At 53.8% G+C, this 21,266-nt stretch overlaps 1 protein-coding gene across 1 annotated transcript; it reads right to left on the reverse strand.

The window, feature by feature from the left end:
* Nucleotides 1-409: 409 nt before the first annotated feature.
* WIPI1 (WD repeat domain, phosphoinositide interacting 1) lies at nucleotides 410-20,718 on the reverse strand. Its single transcript, XM_059864438.1, has 13 exons — nucleotides 20,574-20,718; nucleotides 18,742-18,824; nucleotides 17,307-17,476; nucleotides 13,671-13,767; nucleotides 10,190-10,287; nucleotides 9,074-9,166; nucleotides 8,759-8,829; nucleotides 7,985-8,092; nucleotides 7,461-7,625; nucleotides 7,224-7,331; nucleotides 5,766-5,887; nucleotides 4,955-5,055; nucleotides 410-948 (listed from the first exon to the last, which is right to left on the reverse strand). The coding sequence occupies exons 1-13, from the start codon at nucleotides 20,642-20,644 to the stop codon at nucleotides 901-903; spliced, it is 1,335 nt and encodes a 444-aa protein (XP_059720421.1). The 5' UTR covers nucleotides 20,645-20,718; the 3' UTR covers nucleotides 410-900.
* Between the last annotated feature and the right edge of the window lie 548 nt (nucleotides 20,719-21,266).

Raw genomic sequence — 21,266 nt, forward strand, 5'->3', positions numbered from 1 at the left:
ACCAAAGGGAAGGGTCTAACTGTGGGGTTTAGGGAGCTCAGGGTCCCTGCCCTGGGGTCTCCCAGCAGATCAGGGCTCCAGGCAGAGGAGCTGCTGCTGCTGATCCCAATGCAGGCACAGATGGAGTGGAAGAGCACCTGTGGGGCCAAAAGCCTGGGGAGCTGCAAAGGCAGAAATGAAGGTGCAACTGAAACCTGAGAAACCACTGGGATTTCTCAGTAGCTGAGTGAGGGTGCTCTGAAACCATTCTGGATTCTGATTTACACACCCAGATCTTTCTTTGGCTGTAAAAAGACTTGTGTGGACTCACCCAGGTGTGCTGCCCTCACCCCAGCCCCCAAAACCCCTCCTACTCCCCAAACCTAATCCAGACTGACACCTTTAGGGCCCCAAAAAGAACAGCAGGAGCTGCCAGGGACAGACTGTGACTTTATTCTGTCTTTCAACATAGCAAATGGCATCTTCTCTAATATCACTGCAAAAATACTTTGCCTGGGTTAAAATAGTCTGTATATACTGTACAAAGACATAAGTTTAATATCTCTTCCTATAAGTACATTTATACACATAAAACAGCATAAATTAGAAAAGGGACAAATGGGTATATAAAATTCTGGTTACATACAAATCTGATTAAATTAGCATTTACACTGTGGTTCTAACATAGAGTTTGTTAAATAGAGCCATGTGCATACAGTACATTGACACCCCACCCAGACACGAATTAGAACAGGGGCTAACAGGGCCAGGTGTTCACTTACACAGAGCAAAAACCCTGGCCCAACCATAATTTATATTTTTTTTCTCATCTTGGGGACTCACAGATCTGTTCTTCGAAACTCCTGGCTTTTCCAGAGCACCTCCCAGCAGCTGTCCTAAGCGTGGCTGTTTTGCTTCTCCTCACGACCTCTTCGCCTTGCCCGGCTGACCTCCACGGCACAAGATTATCTACCAAAATCAAAACACAAGGGCCTTACTTTTCCCAGCACCAGGGAGCTTTTCCAGTCGGTTTTACGCACATGGGAGGAGCAGGGGGAGGGATGTCCCGCAGTGTTTTACTTTCCATTCAAAGGCAGATTGGGGAGAGGTTTATTTATTTGCTCTCCCCCTCCCCAAATGGACAGTCCTGGGAACAGGAACCATCTGGATCAGTGATAAGTGGGTCTGGCCTCTGGCTGGCACTGGGCTCAGCAGAGCCAGGCTTTGGGGAGTGCAGCTCCTGGGGGTGAGGTGCATTTGCCTCACTAAGTGCTCCCAAAAAGCTCAGCTCTGGCGTGGCTGGAGGGAAAGGTTTGTGCTGGGCATCCCTGCATTGCTCTGGGGTCTCTGGATGGATCCCAGAGTTCAACTCCAACATGTCAGACAGGATTAGGGGAGAAAAAGCCCAGCCTAAACACCAGCAAAGCCTCTGAGTGAAAGAGTAAAGCAGGAGCAGAGAACAGGCAGCAGCAGGACCCTGATTCACCTCCCATCAGCTCCTCCTGCCACAGAGATCCTGGGTGAGATGTGCCCCTGCTCCTGATGAGGTGTGGGCAGCCCTGGCACAGATCTGTCCCAGCTCCAGCCTTGCCAGGCGTGACCTGGAGGGGATGTGAACCCCACAGCTCCTGCTGCAGAGGGCCTCTGCCAGCTCCTCCTGCCAGGTCTGTCTCTCCACGAGCTGCAGGACCATCACTGGCCAGGTTTCCAGGCACAGGCATTGACACTGGATGGCACAACTCCCAAGGGACCTCAGATAATGTACTGATAAGCTGGGCTTAATCCTGCAAGCCCCAGCTGCCCAAAATGCCACTCTGAGCTACAAGAGCAGGAGCCAGGTTCTGCCAAGCTCCCTCATCCCCTATGACACATAATTACAAGTAGAGCCTCAGTGGAAAGTCTGTGGCCTTTCCTCTGCTACCAGCCAGCTGTTAAAAAATAATCACTTAAAATAATTAAGTGTCCATATCCATGCAACAGAATGAGGGAAACACCATCCAGCAAACAGCCAGGAGGAATCTGGGCCAATACTGCTTCCACAGAGCCAGAGATGTATCTGCAGCCTGGTTTGTTGCATCAAGATCTGTGGTCTGGAGCAGCAGAGGAGTGTGTGGACCCCATGATAGGGCACTGATTTTTGCTCTGTTGTAGATCCCCCCGGATTTTTTCCCTCCAACAGGCAGCAGCATCCTTTGGCAGCACAGGAAAGTGCCCAAACTGTTTTGGAGCATCCAAAAACCGATGGGAAGGAGATGGTTTTTAAGAATGATGGAGAACCAGTGATTGGAAGCTGCCTTTGAAGAGCTGATTGCAGTCTCACTTGACTTAATGAAATGGCTCTCCTGATAAAACCTTCACCTCTGGGCCCTGCAGGGAAATGCAGGATGGATCACCTCTGCCTGAAAAGCACTGACCAACCTGCTGGAAGAAACCATCCTTCCTGCTGAATCCCAGGAGTTTTGGGCAGATCCCCTGGCTTGCACTGCCCAGCTGCTCACAGGCTGTGCTGCTTGCAGAATCCTGTAGGATTTATTTTGCCAAACCTCACAGCACCACTGCAGTGCCCTGCCTGGCCCAAAACACACCTCAGCAGCTCCCTGCACCACTGGAAACCTCACTCCCAGCTACACCCACAGAACAGGGGTGGCTGCTCAGGCAGGTGAGCAGAAAACAGCCCAAACTGCCAGAGTTTTGCAGCCAGAGCTGGCTTTACTCTTCCCACCCTGTAAAATCTTCTGATCCTGCAGGGTGAGAGCTCTGCAGCCTCCTCCCTGCACAACCAGCACAGCACCCATGGCTTCAGCCCCCTGTCCTCCTCACTAACACCTGAGTCCTTCCTGCCCAAGACCAGCAGTGACTTGGGAGTGCTTCATCCACCCCATCCATGCAGGAATTGTCACTGAACTGGTTTAACCTCCTTCTGCAATCCTGGCACCAGCAACAGCAGCATCCATGTTCCCTCTTGTGAGGACACTTTTTATGAGTCCTCCTTGGGCTCCTCATCTCCTCTCTGATCTGTCTCTCCTTCCACTTAATGAACAGGCAGGGTTTGACAGATTTTACGTCAGGCTGAAGCTGGTTTTCCTCAGTCTTTAACAGCTGAGCCTCTGAAGTCTTGCTTGAGGTCAAGGGAAGACAAGAGGTTTCAAAATGGGGAGAAACTGTGGGGTTTGAGCACTGCTGTTTCTCCAGAGCCATGTCTGAGTTCAAAGCCATACCGTGGGCTGCGGGTGAATATTCCATTTTGTCACAAGTTTTGAGGTTTTGAAAAGTCTTTTTGTTGCACACTGGAAAACAAACAAAACCCTTCCCATGTTTCCGCAAAGCCGAACGCTGTCAAAACATTTTTGTTGGATAAGGTCAGGTTTTCTCCCCCTCGTCCTCTGCACAGGAGTGACCGATGCCTGAAACCCCCTTCACTGAGACTGGAGATCTCAAGTGCTGAGAAAACAGCCAAGTGCAGTGAAATCCAGAGCATCCAAACATCCTGAGTGCTCCCACTGCGAGGGCAAACCCCAAACCCAGGAGCGGGGGCTTTATCTGGAAGCTCCATTTGCTCAGGCACCGCTATCAGGGAGTATTTTTGGAAAGCACCTTCCCTTCCCACACCACCTCCTCCCTAACAATACACATGTCACTGCTCTGTCAGGTTAATGACAGGATTTGGAGGGATCAAAGTTCATTTCATAAAGCACCTGCTGTGCTGCAGCAGGGGTTTGGGGCTGCTTTCATCCAGCACAGTCCCAGCAGGAAGCCTCATTCAGGAGCAGCGTGATCCCTGCCTGCTGGCATTTGCTTGTCCCCAAACCATGAGTTCAAGAGCAGGTTTAGCAGAAGGAAACAAAGGATTTCTCTCTGTCCCTGCTGCTCATTCCAGGGGCCTGGGCCATCACCTTCTCTGTGGGCACAGCGAGGGAGACATTTTAAATATCCTTCTTGAGTAATGGAGTTGGACAAGTGGGAAATTCCTGCTCCCAGTTTGCAGCAGGGAATGCTGCAGGTAAGGAAAGAAATAATCTGAGGGTTGTGTGAGTTGAGCTGGTTTTAGGTGGTGCTGGCTCAAAGGGAGTCATCAGCCAGCCTCCTTTTATCTAAGTAACACTTTGCCTCAGCTCAGAGGAAGGTGCCTCACAGAGGTCAGCTCAGCACATGGAATGAATCCTGGAATAAGGTTTGTACTTCCTCATTTTCAGGCAAAACTCCAACAGCAGGATATGTAAAAATGAAGTAAGGAATTCCAAAGGCCTGCCAAGGCTGCAACCTGAAATCCATTACAGTGTTCTGCTGCATTACTGCTATGAAGACACCACTGATTACAACCAGATCATAGCATAGACCAACATTTGTCCAATTAGGGGTTAGATACTTAATTAATGAGTGTGGAATAGGAAAAGAAGCCAGAAAGACACTGCCAGGCTGAAGTCAGATTGAAAAATCCACTAGCTCCTTCCAACGGTAACTGAGAAAGTGCCACATAAAAATCATAAAATGGTTTAAAACTCTGTTATTCCTTTCATCTTTGTACTTGGAAAAGGAGTTTCCTTCTCAGTTACCTTGGAAATGAAGAGACTGGTGAGGTTCAGGTATGTTCCAGTTGCATTCCATCAACTAACACAACTGACTGAAAATGCAACGGGGTATTAAGTTTTTATTTCTAAATTGTTCCAATTAAAACTATTCCTGGTAATATTAGAAATCTGCTCAAGGCACAAAGGTTAGGTCTGGATCTGAACACCATTCAGCAAGTTTGTTCAGATCTATCTCTGCTTAGGTTTGATCACTTTTGCCCCATCCCCAGCTGCTGCTTAGTGGAGGTGTCATTTTCCTGGCACTGTCCCTAGAACCCATCCAGTTATTTCAGGCTTCCCAGTGAGCTGGGACAAGGAGGGGGCCATGGAATCTCTTCTGGGAGAGGTTACTACTTCCTTCTCAGCATGAGGGTTGCACTGCAGGTTTAGGGGTCCCGAATGCTCACAGGAGGAAACTCATTCTCATCATCCAGACAGACTGGTCCAGTTGCAAACTCGTGCTCCGGGATAACCTCCCCCCGCAGGGCTCCGCCGTCCTCCGAGTAACCTGGCCAGGGGAAAACACCAAGGGTTACTGCAGGAAGGGATGGGAGGAGGCTGCACACAAGCAGCAGACACTGTTACCACCTCTTCAGCCCTGAGCTGCTTCCTCTGGCTTCATGGACTGAGGAAGAGGAAGGTGTCTCCATGGATTATGGATGAAGTACATGGCCAACTCCTGTGGCAGCAGCTTTCCTCCTCCTGCCACGAACCTAAGCACCAACTTCAGAGTAAGATCTGCATTTGGATGTGGATCTCACACTTGGGAATACAGTGAGATAGTCACCCAGTCTTTTCCTGCAGCAGTTTAGTGCAAGGTGTACCAGCTTCAGAGACTCTGTGGCAATCTCATCACAAAAACAGTGACTGACTGTGTCAGTGACTGACACAAAAACAGTCAGCCCTGACTTGTACACCCATGGTTACAACCCCTGGAAACCACCTGGCAGCAGCTGCTGCCTGCCAAAGAGTGGTTCCTGCTCTGCCCTGGGCCTGTCTGTGGCACAGGGAGCAGAGCTGGCACATGAAGCAGAGCAGAAAACTCGTGCCCTGTTCTTGTGGCAGGGGATGAACCTGGTGAGCTCCAAAGTCCTGCTGCCCCAGAGTGCAGTGCACCTGTGGTGATCCTTGATGAGCCCTTGGAATGTGGGATACTTTCCACTTTGCCCCAGGTGGTTTTGTGGCTTCTGCCTGAGCAAGGGCAGATGTGATACTCACCTGGCATGGTGGAAGTTGAAGGCACTGTACTTTGTCTGGCTACAGTTGCTGCATAAGATTGAGGTACTGGAGGCTGAAGGTCATTTTCTTTGTTCTCCTCCATCTTTCCTGAGCCAAGAAGACTAATTGTACAGATGAAGAGATAGGAGAAGAGTTAGTTCTGATCCTGACTGTTCCTTCCCAGCTCCAGCTAAGACAAGCCCATGCATCCACATCTCCTCGAAGCACATCACCCATCCCCATCACTGCATGCAGCAGCCCCAGCAGTGCTGTGGACAGGGGAGCATTGTGCTCCACAAGGAAAGCAGGGGGTGAAGAAGGAGATAGGGGAAGCACCACTTCGGCTGGAGGACAATGCTGGCATGGGAACAGAAGGGAGCAGACTGACCACAAAAGCTTTAGGTTACAAAGGCAAACAGTGTTTCTAATCACAGAGGGGGCTCCGAAGGGCTTCCAACAGGAGCAGACTAGATGGGAAAAGCAGCCCTGGCTAGTTTAGGACGGAGTTTGAGCAGAGATATCGTATGATGTAATGTAACTCATGACCCAAGGGCCCTTTTCAGCCCTCTGATGCTCAGAGGAGCCCACATGACAAGGCTGGGGGCTGCGGGCGGCGCGCGCTGGACAGCGCAGCTTTGAAGTGCTTTTGTTTTGTGGCTTTTCCAAAAGCTGCTGGCACTTTCCTGGCTGGCAGCCACCTCCCGGCCTGGAGCACATGTTACATCTCACCCCACCCCAAAGGCTTCACATCTGGAGCCAAGCAGCCCAGATGTGTGCGGGGGGGTTACGTGCTTAATGGGATTTGCATATGGCCTGAAGAGCGGCGGGGGAGGCTCTGTTTTCACAGAATCCCAGAGTGGTTTCAGTTGGAAAAGACCTCTGAGATCATCAAGCCCAACCTTTGACTGATCACCACCAGCCTGTCACCAGACCAGAGCACTGAAGGCCACATCCAGTCAGTCCTTGAACAACTCCAGGAATGGTGACCACACCACCTCCCTGGACAGCCCCTTCCAGTGCTTAACTACCCCTTCCATGAAGAAATTCCTCTGCTTTGGCACTGGCCTTTGTTCACAGAAGCTCACAGTGTCACTCCACACCATCCTACCCCCAGTCAGCTCTCCAGCACTCACTCCAAGTTGGAGAAGGTGCTCTGCTCTCCTGCCACCATGACAGACAAGAGCTCTGCTGCTGGAGGCATCTCCTAAAGCACAGCCTGCTCAGTCTAAGCTGGGATGTCCCACAGCTGCCATGGCATCTGAGATGTCTCAGGTTTCTCCTGTGTCCCTGCCTGCTGATGTGCTTCTCAGCCACACCTGGCAAATCAGGTAGCTCCAATCACAAACTCAGTTCTAACTTTCTTGCTCCTACAGCTCCATTTTGTGCTTCCAGGTGAGATTTCCCTTCATTTCTTAAAATACCAGCTTCTGAATGAGGTGTGAGTGGAGGTAGAGTTACCTGTGATTTTTAATTAGGACACACTCCCCTCCATCCTGGGGGTCCAGGTTATAGATGTAGAGATGTCCATCTGATGTCGTCACCAACAGCCGAGGCAGCTTCTGAATCCTGCTGGGAAAAGCATCCTGAGGCCAAAAACTTCACCCACACAGACACAGCAGCACCCACAGCACTGCTCTGCAGGCAGGGGACGAGGTCAGGCTGGCCTGGCCAGGGCTCAGCAGGGTCAGTACGTACGTGGACAGGGCACAGATGTTCCTCTGCCCGGAGATGTTCAGCCGGACGGTGGCAAAGGCTCGGTCCTGGCTCATCATGCCTGACACCTGGGCAGGGAGGTAGTTGGTAGCAGCCTGGAACATCTTTCCCATGTAACCACTCCAGGTTGGAGGCTCCTCTGGCCGGCTGAGGGGGTCACAAAGCAGGGTCAGTGGGGTTAGCTTGATCAGCGTGACAGAACGTCAGGAACAGACCTGATGTCACACGGGTGAAGGGTTTTCTGGAGCACCTTTACATTGTGCACCAGCGTGGCTGGAGATCACAGGGGACAGTGGCACCTAATAAAGCAGAGAGGCCTGGAGAGCCTGACAGCAGGGGTGTGTGGCTTTCCAAAGAGTGAGTCCCTCGGGACACAAAGACACTGTGTACCTGGAATTGCTCATGGAGAGTACATGGTGAGGACATGGAGAGCAGCTGTGTAAACACAGAGCTTTGAAGCAGACACAGCCCTGGGGCAGGCAGGTTAAGCCAGGCTAACCCCTCACCTGTCTGTGAGATGCTCCAGTTTGAAGATGTGCACGGTCTCCGTGTTGCTGGAAGCACAGAGGAACTGGGAATCCATGCTGAACACCAGGGAGCTGATGTTCACATACCTAGAGCCAAGGACAGCACTGGTCACTCCCACAGCAACCCATTCAAGGGCAACTGCTGGGTTTGGCTCACAGAGGAGGGGATGGGTAGGAAGGAGACCCATCCATGGTGAGGATCACCCTGCACAGCTGCTGCTGAGCCTGTGGGCTCACTGATGAGCCATTCCCTAATCCCTCGGCTCAGCAGGGCTGGGGTAGCCTCCAGCTAGTGACAAACAGCCAGAGAAGTGGAAATGTCCTTGCTCACAGAGCTGCCTGTGGAGGGAACATCTGTGCCAGCCTCACTGCAGCTTCTGGTACTGCAGAGACCAGGGAGGATATCCAAAGTGCTGAACAGTGGGATACAAACAGACAGGTTCAGCAAGAATGAGGTCTCTGACAATTTTGGGGACTTCATCATTTCAAATAAGAACAAAGAAAGGACAGAGTAAAGGGAGTGACCCCACGTCTGTTCCCTGCCATCGCCCTGTTCTGTGACACACTGGAAGGAATCAATGAGCTGGGCACAGCCTGGCACAGTGACATTTCCAGCTGATACGTTTGCTCTTGTTTTCCTTCTGCAAAAGATGCCAAAGCCACCAGGATCTGACGCTGCCCTGTGTCCCTGTGTTTACACTTTGGCTCCGGGAGCCCTCTGTGTACTCGTCACTGCCAGAAGAATGAACTGACCTTTTCATCCCTCGCCGGAATTCATAGAGTTTTTGCCCCCCAGGAATGGAAAATACACGAATGACTGTGCCCTGCAAAAAATGCAAATGGAAATACCACGTAGGAGCAGGCCAAGGAGCCCGAGCCCATTCCCTGACACACCCAGGAAACTCAGGATGTGCAAATGCTCCTCCTGTTTGCCAGCTGGGCTCAATCTGATCCCATACACTGACCAGTCAGCGGCCCTTCTGTGCTGGCTGTGATTAAGAAGGGGCAGCTCAGGGTGCTGATGCAGCCCTGGGCAGAGGGAGGGTACTTGCAGGCACACTCACTCACTTTTTCAGAAGCACTGGCCAACTTGGAGCCGGTGGAGTTGAAGGCGAGAGCGGCCAGAGGCCCATCGTGGGCAGGAATGGTGCAGGCTGTTTTCTGTAGGGCACAAGGGAACGTGAGAGCAAGGGCACACAATGGTCCTTGGACTGTGTGGGCAAAGGGACACAATGGTCCTTGGACTGTGTCAGGGCAGGGCGTTCCTGCCTTGCAGGCTATCCACACCTGCTGATATGGATTCACGGGATCATCATGTGCTGATGGCATCCCTTCAACATCCTCAGCACTTTACCTCTGCCCTGCCTTGAGTTCATTCCCCAGCTATTACAGCCACTGTGATTACAGGACACTCACCTCAGGGGCAGAGAACCTCAGCTCCCTGCCTCTCCAGGGTTCAGGATTGTGCCTGCACCCTCTCCAAAGCCTCGCCCTTCCCTGCAATTCCCTGTGCTGCACAGCAAGTCCTGCTGCAGTGACACCACCCTGGTACCTGCAGGGAGCCCCAGCCCTTGCAGCACCTCTTGGAGCAGAAGCATTTTCCCTTTGCTCTGCTCCTCCCCTGCTGCAGATCCTCAGCTCTGGCTGCACGTACAGAGCCACCAGCCTTATGTAACTCAAAGCCTTGGCATAAACAGAAGATAATCATGACCCTGCATCCAGCCAGGGACAGATTTCCTAAGGGGACTTTGGACACTTTGCCCTCTTTGTGACTTTGGGTCAGGCATCCCTTCTAGCCCACGGCATGGCAAAGCTGCTAGAGGTCCTGTGCCGTGCCTGGAGCAGCTCCAACCCCCCTGACCCACGCTGGCCACATCATTCCCACAGGATCTGCTGCTGACGCTCCCACAGCAACCCCAGTGTGAGCCTGGCAGTGGCCTCGGGCTGCAGGGCAGTGGGTCACGTTTCCCTGAATATCCTGTGCTGGGAAATGCACGTCCTGATCTCAGAGCTGTCTGCTCCGAGCAAGGGGGATACGTCCAGATGTGCCTGCCAGGCAATTCCCTTGCACTCCAGCTCGGCGGAGTGTATTTATTCATCCTTCCCAAGGGCCCCGTTGGCTTTGCTGTGGCTCTGTTTGTTTTCAGCCCCTGCCGGTATCCAAAGGCTGAGCCTCGCACTTACCAAAGTATTTCCGTCGTAAAGCGCGATCTCTCCGCTGGTCGCGCTGCCGGGATAAGCCAAGTAGGAGTTGGCGTGGTTGATGGAGAGAGCACACAGACCTGGCAGGGGGACAGGGACACGGCTGAGGCTGTGACTGGGGGGAGGACAGCACGGGGCACGGCGGGGGTTCGGGCTCCGGCTCCTTCTGGGACTGCTCGGCCCCGGCGCTGGGAACAAACACCTCGGCCGTGGGGACATCTGCTGGTACGGGACAGAACGGCGGCTGTGCCCTGCCACCCTCCCTGAGCACAGGGAACCCAGATCCGGCTTTTCAGCACGCTCTGGGCTTTCCCCCTGCATGAAACACATGTGCTGTTTCATGCACCTACTCCTGCCTTACTCCCCCTGGAGAAGGCAGGAGTAGGTGCATGAAACAGCACATGTGGGTCTGAGCGCTGACAGCACTCCTGTCCAGCCACATCTGGACATGTCCAGATGTGCACATGTGTAGGTGCTGGGTTGGAAGCTCAGAGGAGCAGCCCAGTGTGGGTGCAGCTCCGTTGCAGCCTGGCTGAAGGCAGTGCCATTTCCTTCTGCTCTGAATGGAAAAGGGAAGCAGAGAAAGACAAAGGAAATGCGCCAGCTGCGCAGGGAGTTTCCGGCCGACAAGGAACTTGAACGTAGCGAAATCTCAAGCACAGGGGAAATTCTTCCCCATAAGAACCATGTGGTTTTGTGCCAACACGAGCACAAAGGTTCCCAAATGCTCCTTTCAAAGTGGGCAGGAATTGCAGGATGAGACAGGGACGGATGGATACGTGTGTGGGTACATCCATCCGCCTGTCCCCCAGGTGACCTCGGAAAAGAGCATCTCTTCCTGCCTCTCGTCCTGCTGCTGGCTGAGGATGCAGCCCAGTGAATCCTGTCACACACCAAACGTGCCTCGCTCGCTTCCTGCCCCACATCCGTGTGCTCACAGCCCTCCCAAACCCGACTCAAGGCTCCAGCACGACCTGAGCTTCCTGACCCACAGCGGGGGTCCCACCTAATCCCACGTGCGAAGGAAGCCGCGGGGTCAAAGGCAGCAGGGACACTCCGAAGGGGACAGCGGGACAGCCACACACTGCACGTAGATGGGACGGGATGGGACTGAAGGGGCCAGCAGGACAGCCACGCACCAGCAGGACAGCCACACACCGCACGTAGATGGGACGGGATGTGCCGTGCCGTGCCGTGCAAGCCCCGTGTCAGGACACGGCCCTGGCCCCCGCCCAGCAGCAGCGGGGAAGGCTCGGCCGGAGCTCTCGTTTTAGGTCATTGTTTATAACCAAACAAAGAGAGCGCAGCGCAGCCAGGAGCTGCAGCATCAGCCAGAGGCCCCAGGGATCCGCTCCCCATCCATCCAGAGGCATGCACATCATCCAGGAATGGCGCACCGGGAGAGGCACGAGGAGAACGGCAGCAGCAAAGGCGGGCAATTAAAAGGCAATTAAAGAGGGAGGGATGAGAGGAAGGCAAAGACAGCCCAGAGACTGCGGCTGTGATGAGCATCCTGCCCCCTCCGGATGGTGATCCCCCGGCCCGGGCAGCACGGGGGGATCAGCAGAGCCCTTTCAGACAGGATCAGGGAAGGCTGGAGCTAAACAAAGCGAGCTCTGAGGCGGCGTGAGTCACCCGCTCCCTCTGCTCCTCTGGCCGGCAGAGCAGCCGGAAAACCAGGCCAGGGGAAAACACAGATGTGAGTGTACTGGGCTGACCTCGGGGACACACAAAGAACAAGGATCACAGCGCCACGGGCAGCCTTTGAAGATGCTCCTCTCCCCTCAGCAGCAGCCCCCCAGCCACGGTGAGGGTTGGTGCTGCAGTGGTGGGCTCAGGCAGGCTGGCACTGCTCAGATGGCACCTCTGGGAGTGCCACATCACAGGTGGCTTTCCTCAAGCAGCATGGAAAAATGCTACTGTGTCCAGGAAGCCCTGCCTTGCCCTCAGGCCAGCAGGTCCAGGCACATCCAGGGCTTGGTGGGAGCCACAAGGTGGTTTCCAAAGCTGCAGTCACTCCTAAGATGTGCCCCCGCAGCACACAAGTCACCGCAAGCACTGTGACCTCCTTGGTTCAAATCCTGCCCCTGATGTGACTCACATGAAAAACAACTGTCTTGGACACCGTGGGCATTTTCCTCTCCTACGTGGAGGAGGCTGGATCAGGAGCCAGGTGCTGGCCAGGAACAGGCAGAGATCTCACTCTGACTGGCCAGTGCGGCTGCAGCAAACCCTGGTCCTGCCTGTGCTGCTGTCACTGTGCCCAGGACACACACTTTAGGGGGGTGGCACATTTCCTATGTGCTCCTAAACCCCCCAGCACAGATTCCTAAACAAGCTGCACAAAGAGCACTGAGGCTGGACTGCCCTGACCTACTGGACACACCGTCCTTGGGGTCAAGCTTGGGACCAAAGCAGGTGGCCCAGGGACAAGAGGGGCACTGCACTTGTCACTCAGCTCATTTCAATGACAGCTGCTGCAATAAAAGGGGTTCAAAACACTAAGCCCATATGAAGCCTGTGATATACAGCATCCCAGTCCTGCCCTGCTGCTCTTAAACCATGACCTGATCCTCCAGCCCCTCTGCAGAACAGCTCCAGGCCTGGGTATCCCTGCCCATCCTGCTGCTGGGCCTTCTCAGGAAGGTCTTAAACTTTAATTATATTTGCAGCATTTAGCATGTTTAATCCACACAGAGAGTCCATCTGGTGAGACCTGAAGTAGGTCAGGGGAGCTGCTGGCAGAGCATCCCTTGAAAGCCCCGAGGCCAAGCGTGAGCACATCAGCAGCTTCCCAAGCACCCAGCCATGAAAGGATGCTGCAGGACAGCACAGCACCATGGGCACCCGGCCAAGCTTCCCTCTCTGCTGCTAAAAATAGCCTCTCCCAGCAGCAGGAAAGCCGGATTCCCCCTGTGCCACACCCACAGGATCTGTGCTGCAGCCACCTGCCCTGCCCCTGGGCTTTGCAGCAACAGCTGGTGGCAGCTCCTGGGAACTCCCTGGCACGGCCTGAGGCTGTGCCTGGCTGTGTTCTGACCCCAGTGATCACTCTGGGAGCTGGCCCCAAGGGGAAGTCAGACCCTTCTGCCCTTCTCTGCTCTCCTTCGATGTGTCTGCTCTGGCCAGAGCAGGGGTTTGCTCCAGACAGGGCAGGGTTTTTCTCAGGACAGAGCTGGGTCACAGCCCCAGGCCTGACAGAGCTCAAGGAGAGTCTGGCAATGCTCTGGGCTCAGGGTGGGATGCTGGGATGCTGCTGTGCAGAGCAAGGTGCTGGATTCAGTGATCCTTGTGGGTCCCTTCCAACTCTGCTCATCCCCTGATTTTCCCAAGCCTGCCTGACTGCCTCCATGAATTTCTGACTTCCCAGTGCTGGATTAGCATGCACAGGCCACAGGCTGGCTTAAATTCCAACAAAGCTGTGGCTCTTCAAAGCTCCCTTTCACAGTTCTCCCATGCTCACCTGTTGTGTTGGGAGGTGTATCCATAATGGTCTTCAGAAGCTTCATGTCCTTGATGTTATGGATGTAGATGGACTCTTCCAGGCACACCACCAGCCTCTGCAAGGACACAGGGGACATGCACAGAACCAGCAGTGCCTCTGCCTGCTGCTCCCACACTTCCCAAACCCAAACCTTCGCTGTCAGACAGACTCAACAGGAATTTCCCACACACTGAAATGGAACAGAAATGTGATCTCTTCTGCTTCTCCAAGCCCTCTCACATTGGGATTTGTACAATTCTTGTTTTGAGAGTTTTTGCATCCAGTCTTGCTTTAGAGAGAAGACAGAACACTGTGACTTCTCTGCTCCTCTGCATCCTACCCACCTCCAGGAACAGGAACAGGAAGACCCACCAGGGTTACACCCCACCACAGGCCTTGACTGCCATCTACCCCTCCCTCAACTTTTCTTTCCAGTTCTTAACAAATTACTTTTTGATCACCAAGACCTGGCAGTAGAGGCTGCAATCCTGCTTGTCGGTGTGCCTCCAGAGTGGAATGCAGGCCCTTTGCCCTGACTGCTTCCTGATTTGGGACACAAATGGAGCTGCTGGCTCTGCCACTGCTGCTAAACTTAATGCACCTGCCCAGCACATCAGTGTTTCTTTTCCCACTGGGTATCAGCAGGGAAAACTCTGCTTTCTGTGCCCTGCAGAACTGCACAAACACAGAGCTGAGACACATTTGCTCAGGGACAGTCACCCTTGCACCATCTTGGCTGAGGGGCTGGGATTTCCCAAGTTCAGGTGCTTGTACCACTTCTGCTGACCCTGCCAGGAACATCCAGCCAGCCAAGAGGAGCTGCCAAGCCAAGGGGAGGCAAGGCAGAAAGGCAAAGGGAAGCCTGATGCTGTAACCTTAGCCCTGGGCCACCACCTCTGTGGCTACTCAGCTTTGTGCCTCCACTCAGCTTTGTGTCACCACAGAGGCTTTTTGCACAGAGGCTTTTTTTGGGACCAGGATTTGGGTCTGGCTAAAGGGCTGAGCTTTGTAAGTCCAGCAAGTGCACAGCTTCACCTCCCTTAGTGCCAAGAGTCCAGAAGCACTACAAACATCCCAATAAAAGCCTAAGCCCAGACCCCATCCATCCTGGAGCACCCAAATCCATGTCCAGGAAGCCTCCACCTCTTCAGAAATGAGGCCACTTATTTAGTATCTAAATGTGGAGCTTAGTCACTCACTTGAAACACCCACATTAAAAATCCCTGCCTTGCTCCACCATTACTCTCAGATCAAACTGTTTCCCACTTCTATTCCTGCTAACCACAGCATCTGGGGCTGTGTCAGAGCCATTTTGCATTTCCAGGAAGACTTTGCCTTTTCTACAGTAAGAGCCATCCACTTGCAAGCAGAGGAATATTTATACAGCTGATTTGGGCAAAGCCACCATGTGCTTTCCCAGAATGGGCTGCTCTTGATGTCCAGGTGAAGGGAGGTTTCCAGATGATGGCAAAGCAGCAGCCAGAGATGCTGGCACCCACAGGGACAAAATCCAGGAAAGTTTGGGATGTGAAGAGGCAGAAGAGGTCTGGACAAGCTCAGCAGGAGCTGGAGAGGGCTGGTTCACCCCTTCTGGCCTCCATGCAGCCCTGTGGCCATGTGAGGGGCACTGGGACGGGGTTTATTCTCACTGTGCACACAGACAGAGCTTCAGAGAAGGTGCTGTGATTGCTACACGGGGTCAAGGCACTGCTAATTGTCCAAAATGTCACTGCCCACCAGCTTATTCTGTAGTTTGGATGGATCAGGTCAGATAGCTGAGCTGTGTTTGGGGGCTGAAATGGGTTTGGACACAGCCAGATAAACACCTCAAACCTCTCCAAAGAGCTCACCAGGGTTTCAGAAGTGAATGAAAACCCAGCAGTCCCAGAGCACAGCCTGATTCCCCACTTTGAGACAACTCAGGATTTACCTTCACACATTCAGAGTTACCATGGAGCTTGGAACTACGAATTCCCACAACAACAACAGAGGGGTTTGCTTGTTTGCACAATGAGGACTTTTTCACAGAAGGAACAGATTGAAACATGCACCTTTTGTTTGAGACCTGTTCCTGGTTAATTTGTCACCATTTCCCTGAGTTAATGCCTTGTCTGGGATTTGTCCTTCTGTGAACTTCCAGGGGAGTGCAGCTTTCCTACAGAAGCTCAGGCAAGAGTTCAAGTGTCACATGCAGAATCTGATGGGCACCAGTTTAACTCCTGAATGTACACTGAAATAACGATTCCTCTTCAGCCTACCCAAATTGGGAAGGTTTAGATGGGACTTGAGGAAAAAGTTCTCTGTGGAAAGCATTGAAAATGTTCAGGGCAGTGGTAGGGTCACCATCCCTGGAGGGATTTAAAAAATGTGGCACTTTGGAACTGGGTTTAGTGGTGGCCTTGGCAGTGCTGGGGAATGGCTGGACTTAATGGTTTTATTGGTCTTTTCCAACCTAAATGACTCTGTGATTCTGTGTTTCTAAACATCTGTGACATCTCCAAATCCCTCCAGGTGTGTCTGTGGCACAGCCAGAGGATGAGCTCAGGCCAGGATTTGAACCCCAGCTTACAACAGAGCCAAGAAATGTGGATTCAAGGTTGGGACTGTGCATCACCTTCAGGCAGCACAAGGGGAGTACCCCGAATGTATTTTATTCACACCAATCTCCTAGAGCTGCTCAGCAGAACCTCCCAGTTTATTTTTACACACACACACATCTATCTGCAATTCAAAGGAAGTCTCTCTTTTGCCAGTTTCACTGTAAGCTTAAGTGAAAAAAATCAATTTAGGACAGATTTAATTGTAGTGCAGGAACTCCTGGTCAAAGACAGCTTTACTGGAAGCTCAGCCCAGAGAGATCACTGCAGGTCTCACTGTTGCTAACTGAGGAGAGGCTGATTATATACAATTACCCAGACTGCTTATTTCTTCATTGTAAAATGTCCTCTGCTTCTTAGGGCATATACTTGGAAAATAATTATGGACAAAAAGAAAAGATGACTTAAAATCCTCCAAAAGAGCTCAGGGCTGCATGAGGCTGTGTCACATCAGAGAATAACACTCTAAAACTCTCATTGTAAGTGGCCTGAGTGGGTTTTATACCTTTAAAACAAAACCAAGGCTGCTGGCAGCACTTGGAAAGCAGCTTTTTGCCTTATCCACAGATAAGTGTGGAAAAGTTACTCCTGGGTTACAGATAAGTTACTCCTGAGTTTTTGTAACCAACTTTGAAGGTCTCATTTTCAACCAAGATGGCAGAGGTGGGCCCGAAATCAGGATGTGGAATCCAAGGGAGGGAGGAACATGAAAAGGTGTTTTTTTGGCAGAGCTGTGTCCAGAACAGGCAAGCAGGCAGATGACAAAAAGCCTTTGTGTAACTGCCACCAAAACAAGGCCTTGGCTTCATTTTCCTGAAGGAAACAGTGGGGGCAGCTGATAGCACAGCCCTGCAGCTCCTGCCAGAGGCCTCTCACGTGGGGCTGGGAGGAGAGGACAGGCACCCACCCCTCCAATCCCACTCAAAAACCTCCCTGCAGACCTCCCAGGCTGCTCCCAGCTGGAAGGGCAGAAGCAGCACAGAGCCAGAGTGGGCTAAGTGTGGGTATCCCCTCTCACCTGCCGGTTCAGGCGGATGGACAGGATTTTACTGGAATAGCTGTAGTTGCAGATCTCTGTCCCTTTCTTGAAGTGGTAGACATTCATTTGCTGTGGCTTGGCATGGCTGACCACAACCACAAGGCTGCTGGAGAACAGACGCTCCACGATGTAAACATCTGGGATTTCATCTGGGCACACAAGGAGAGCAAGGCAGAGCCTTCAGCTGGGCTTCACTGCAGCAACAAGACTCAGCTCAAGAGGGGATGGGGTTGGGAGGCTCTGTGCTAAGCTCTTCAATCATTTTTGTAAAAATTTCCCACACCTGGCACAAAGCAATTAGGTGGGAGCAAGAAGGGGTAAAAGAACCTTCCCCTGAAGGCAGAAATGAAGCACCAGAGAACATATCCACTGGATGAACATACCCAGTTCTCTTTGACAGTGCTGCTGTGCCTCCCTCCTGAGCAGGGCCCAGCTGAAGCCAATCCTCAGGCCCTCCAGCAGCACTAGATCCTTGGGAAGGGGACATAAAGGGAGGAGCTCCTTCCCTTTGGTTGGAGGAGTTTCCTGGGGATGTGAGGGGTTTAGTGAGGTAAGGCAGGAGCTGGCTGTGGTTTGGTGTTTCTTCTGTGTGGTGTCTGGTTTCTCCTAGCCTCCCTGGGGAAGCAAACAGTGGCTGCAGTGACTGTGTTTGGGATGGCTCCTGCTGTGTGGAGAAGGCACCATGCAATGGTGCTGATGGCCCTGCACCTAAATCCCCAAGGACTGCAATTTCCAGCCTGCCCAGCCCTGAGTGATGCTCAGCTTGGGCTGGGCTGCACTGGAGGAACAAAGGCTGTCCCACAACTGTGATGTGGGACTGGCTGTGCCTCAGCTCATCACCTTGAGTGTGTCATCAGCAGGGACCTGCTTCCCTTTGCCTGCTCTGGGGAAGGAGCCTGGACCCTGCTCCACATGAGGCAGCTGTGTCTGATTGCTGAGGCTCCTCCTGCAGCCACTGAGAACATATCCAGGGATGAACATACCCAGCTGGGAAGTGTTATCCTCAGTGCAGTTCAGCTGAGGCAGCCTGGAGTCCCTGCTCCATGAGGCCAGGCTTGTTTTGGGCTGCTCAGTGTGTGCTACATGCTGCTGTGAGCACAGCTAAGAGCTGCAGGCCTGCTGGGAGTGACCTTCTCTACATGGAAAACCTGTTAAAAACATCTTGCTTGTAAATACCACACTGGATTAAAGGCCTGGGAGTTCTCCAGCAGCTGAACTGGAAGCCTGTGGGCTGCTGCTCATGTACCTGAAACATTCTAGTGGGAAACTGCCTCTGAGTGCTGGGCTGCAGCACAGACTGCTGCTGTCAGGTTGGCAGCAGCGGAAAAGAACTGGGCCCTAACAAAGGTGAAGGACTCTCAGAAATTTAAGGTGCTGCTGGTCAATGTTCCTCCCAGGGAAACAGGAGACTTACTGCTTTCATGGACCTGGTCCAGCTGCTCCACAGAACTTAAGGAGAAAAGTCTGTATCCAGTTGTGGTTCCAATGGCCAGGGAGCTGCAAAGACAAAGCAACACCCTGCTGGTTCAGAGCTGAAGCCCTCCAGGTGACAGCAAGAGTCCCTGAAGGGATTGTGTACTGGTTTTAACTAGGATGGGGATTTTTTTTGCCATATTAGCTTGTACAGGGCTGTGTTTGGGGTTTGGCTGAACACAGGGTTGATAACCTGGGGATGTTTTTGTGACTGTTGAGCTGTGCTTGCACAGCCAAGGCTTCTTCTGCTCCTCACCCCTCCAGTGAGGAGGCTGGGGGAGCACAAGGAGCTGGGAAGGGACACAGAGAGGACAGCTGACCTCAAGTGACTCCAGGGACATCCCAGGCCATCCATGTCAGGCTCAGGGGATAAAGGAGGAGGAAGGGGAGGACATTTGGACTGATGGCCCTTGTCCTCCCTGCTGTCCTGGGGATGGCTGAGGCCCTGCCTGCCATTAAAAGTAGGGAATTAATTCCTTGTTCTGCTTTGCTTGCATGCATGGCTCTTGCTTTAATAATTAATTTGTCTTTGTCTCAGCCTGTAAGTTTTCTCACTTTCATCCTTTTGGTTTCTCTTTCCACCTCCCTGAGTGAGGAGTTGGCTGGGGTTAAACCCTGACATTGAGGAAATGAGTAGTTCCCAGCACAGTGTGTGTGAAGGCACAACTTCAGATTCCAACCTAAATAATACAGAGTAACAAACTCAGGAATTCAGGACTCCATCTGAGCCTGCTGCAGCCTACAGAAGGCAAGCATCCCTCTGAGAGAGCAAACTCATCCTCTCCTATAGCCCTGTGGCTGCTGGAGGAACAAGCAGGTCCAGATCTACCTGGGAGGATGCAGACAGGAGCTGTGGGACACAGAAGGGGCTGTTTCCTCAGCCAGGGGCTGATCCACCTGTACTGACACAGGCTGGGGAAGCTCTGCTCTCACTGTTAAGGGTGGTGGGCAGAGTCTTGCCAAGCACTGTCTCTCCCCAGTTCCAGATGCAGTAAGCAGCGAGATCTAGGTCTTAAACCAGCAGCCAGCCCATAATAGCAATGTACAGCGTTTTCACTGCGGACAGCGACCAGCAGGTTCACGTCAGCAGCATATCCACATCCCTCAAAGCACCCTTTGTTCGGGCACACCAATGCAAAGCAGGGCTGCAAAGGAAAGGGCATTTCCAGGTGTGAGTGAGGCCGCTATCTCTGATTCTTATCTCTGGGCCGATCCTGGCTCCGGCCGCCACATCCGTGTGTGCCTCGCTGCTCCGGGCGGCTTCGGCTGTCCCGGCTGGGAACGGTTTTTAAACGGGAGCAGGTAAAGCACAGGGCAGGAAGGGTGCGAGGAGCGCGGCTGTAATTTATCCCGAGCTGGGGCGGTGCTCTGGCACGGCTGCTCACCGGGAGCCTCCGGGGGGTGCTGGTGGCCCTGGGCAACGCCGCCACCTCCCCAGTGCCCACACAGCGCCCGGCAGACAAAGCCCCGGGAGAGCCGCTGCCCTGCCCGTCCCCAAGCGCTCCCCGGGCTGCGGGGGAGGCAAAGCCCGGCAATCGCTCGGCCTCCCCCGGGGCCGCGGGGGAGCTCACCGACAGCCGGCGGGGCCGGGGCCGCTCGGCCGGGCTGGAGCAGCCCGACCCCGGCCCATGAGTGCGCGGTGAAGGGGGGGTTCCGCCGGGCCATCCCTGTGGGGACCTGCCCCGCTCCGGGCCGCGGGGCCGGACCGACCCCGCCCGGCGCGGCCCGGCCCGGCCGCCGTCCCCCCCGCCCCGCGGCGGCCGCCCCGCTTACGTGCAGTCCTGGTTGTAGGAGAAGCAGCTGAGCGCCGCGGGCGCCCCCGGGGCCTCGGCCGCGGCCTCCATGGAGCGGGCGCGGCGCCTCGGCCGCTGCGGCCCCCGCGCCCGCCCCGGCCCCGCTCCGCCGCCGCACGGGCGGTGCCGCCGCCCATTGGCTCGCTCGCCGCTGATGGACGCGCGGGATGACCTATGGGATGAGGAGCAGGCGGGGCGGGCCCGCCCCCCAGAGTGGCGGAACCGCCTGCCATTGGCTGGAGGCGCGAAACAGCTGCGCGTGGCCACGTGGTGATGTTGTGGTTGCATCAGACGGGCGCGGGCAGATGTTGGGAGCGCATCTGGCGGAGCGCGGCTGCAGCGGTGCTGCGAGAGGGACACGGCGACAAGGGGCTGGGGAGGCCGGGGGTGGCCCTAGGGAAGGCGTAGGCGAGGGGATGGGGCGGGGAAAAGTGATGGTGGCGCCGCTGACCAGAAAACGAGTCAGTCCGCCTCTCCACTTCCTTGGCTAAGGAGTGCTTTGAAGAGTTGCTTTTGTCTTTTTATAGCATTGACATCATAAAGCTAACGGCATTTGTGCATCTTTCCTGTGCTTAACACCGCTGCTGCCGTGGGGTGGGGGGTGTCAGATCTATCGGTGAAAACACAAAGGAAAACAAACCCCCGAGCCAGTCGCTAAATGACAAATATTCCA

Source organism: Haemorhous mexicanus, chromosome 20, assembly GCF_027477595.1.
Source record: "Haemorhous mexicanus isolate bHaeMex1 chromosome 20, bHaeMex1.pri, whole genome shotgun sequence".
NCBI lineage: Eukaryota > Metazoa > Chordata > Aves > Passeriformes > Fringillidae > Haemorhous > Haemorhous mexicanus.

Bases quoted from the DNA above. Each gene is read 5' to 3' on its own strand.
- WIPI1 (XM_059864438.1), bottom strand. From the start codon at position 20,644: ATGGAGGCCGCGGCCGAGGCCCCGGGGGCGCCCGCGGCGCTCAGCTGC. The intron at 17,477-18,741 runs GTAAGTCTCCTG...TTGTGTGCCCAG, and splicing joins GGACCAGGTCCATGAAAGCA to ATGAAATCCCAGATGTTTAC. The intron at 7,332-7,460 runs GTACGTACTGAC...TTTTCCCAGCAG, and splicing joins AACATCTGTGCCCTGTCCAC to GATTCAGAAGCTGCCTCGGC.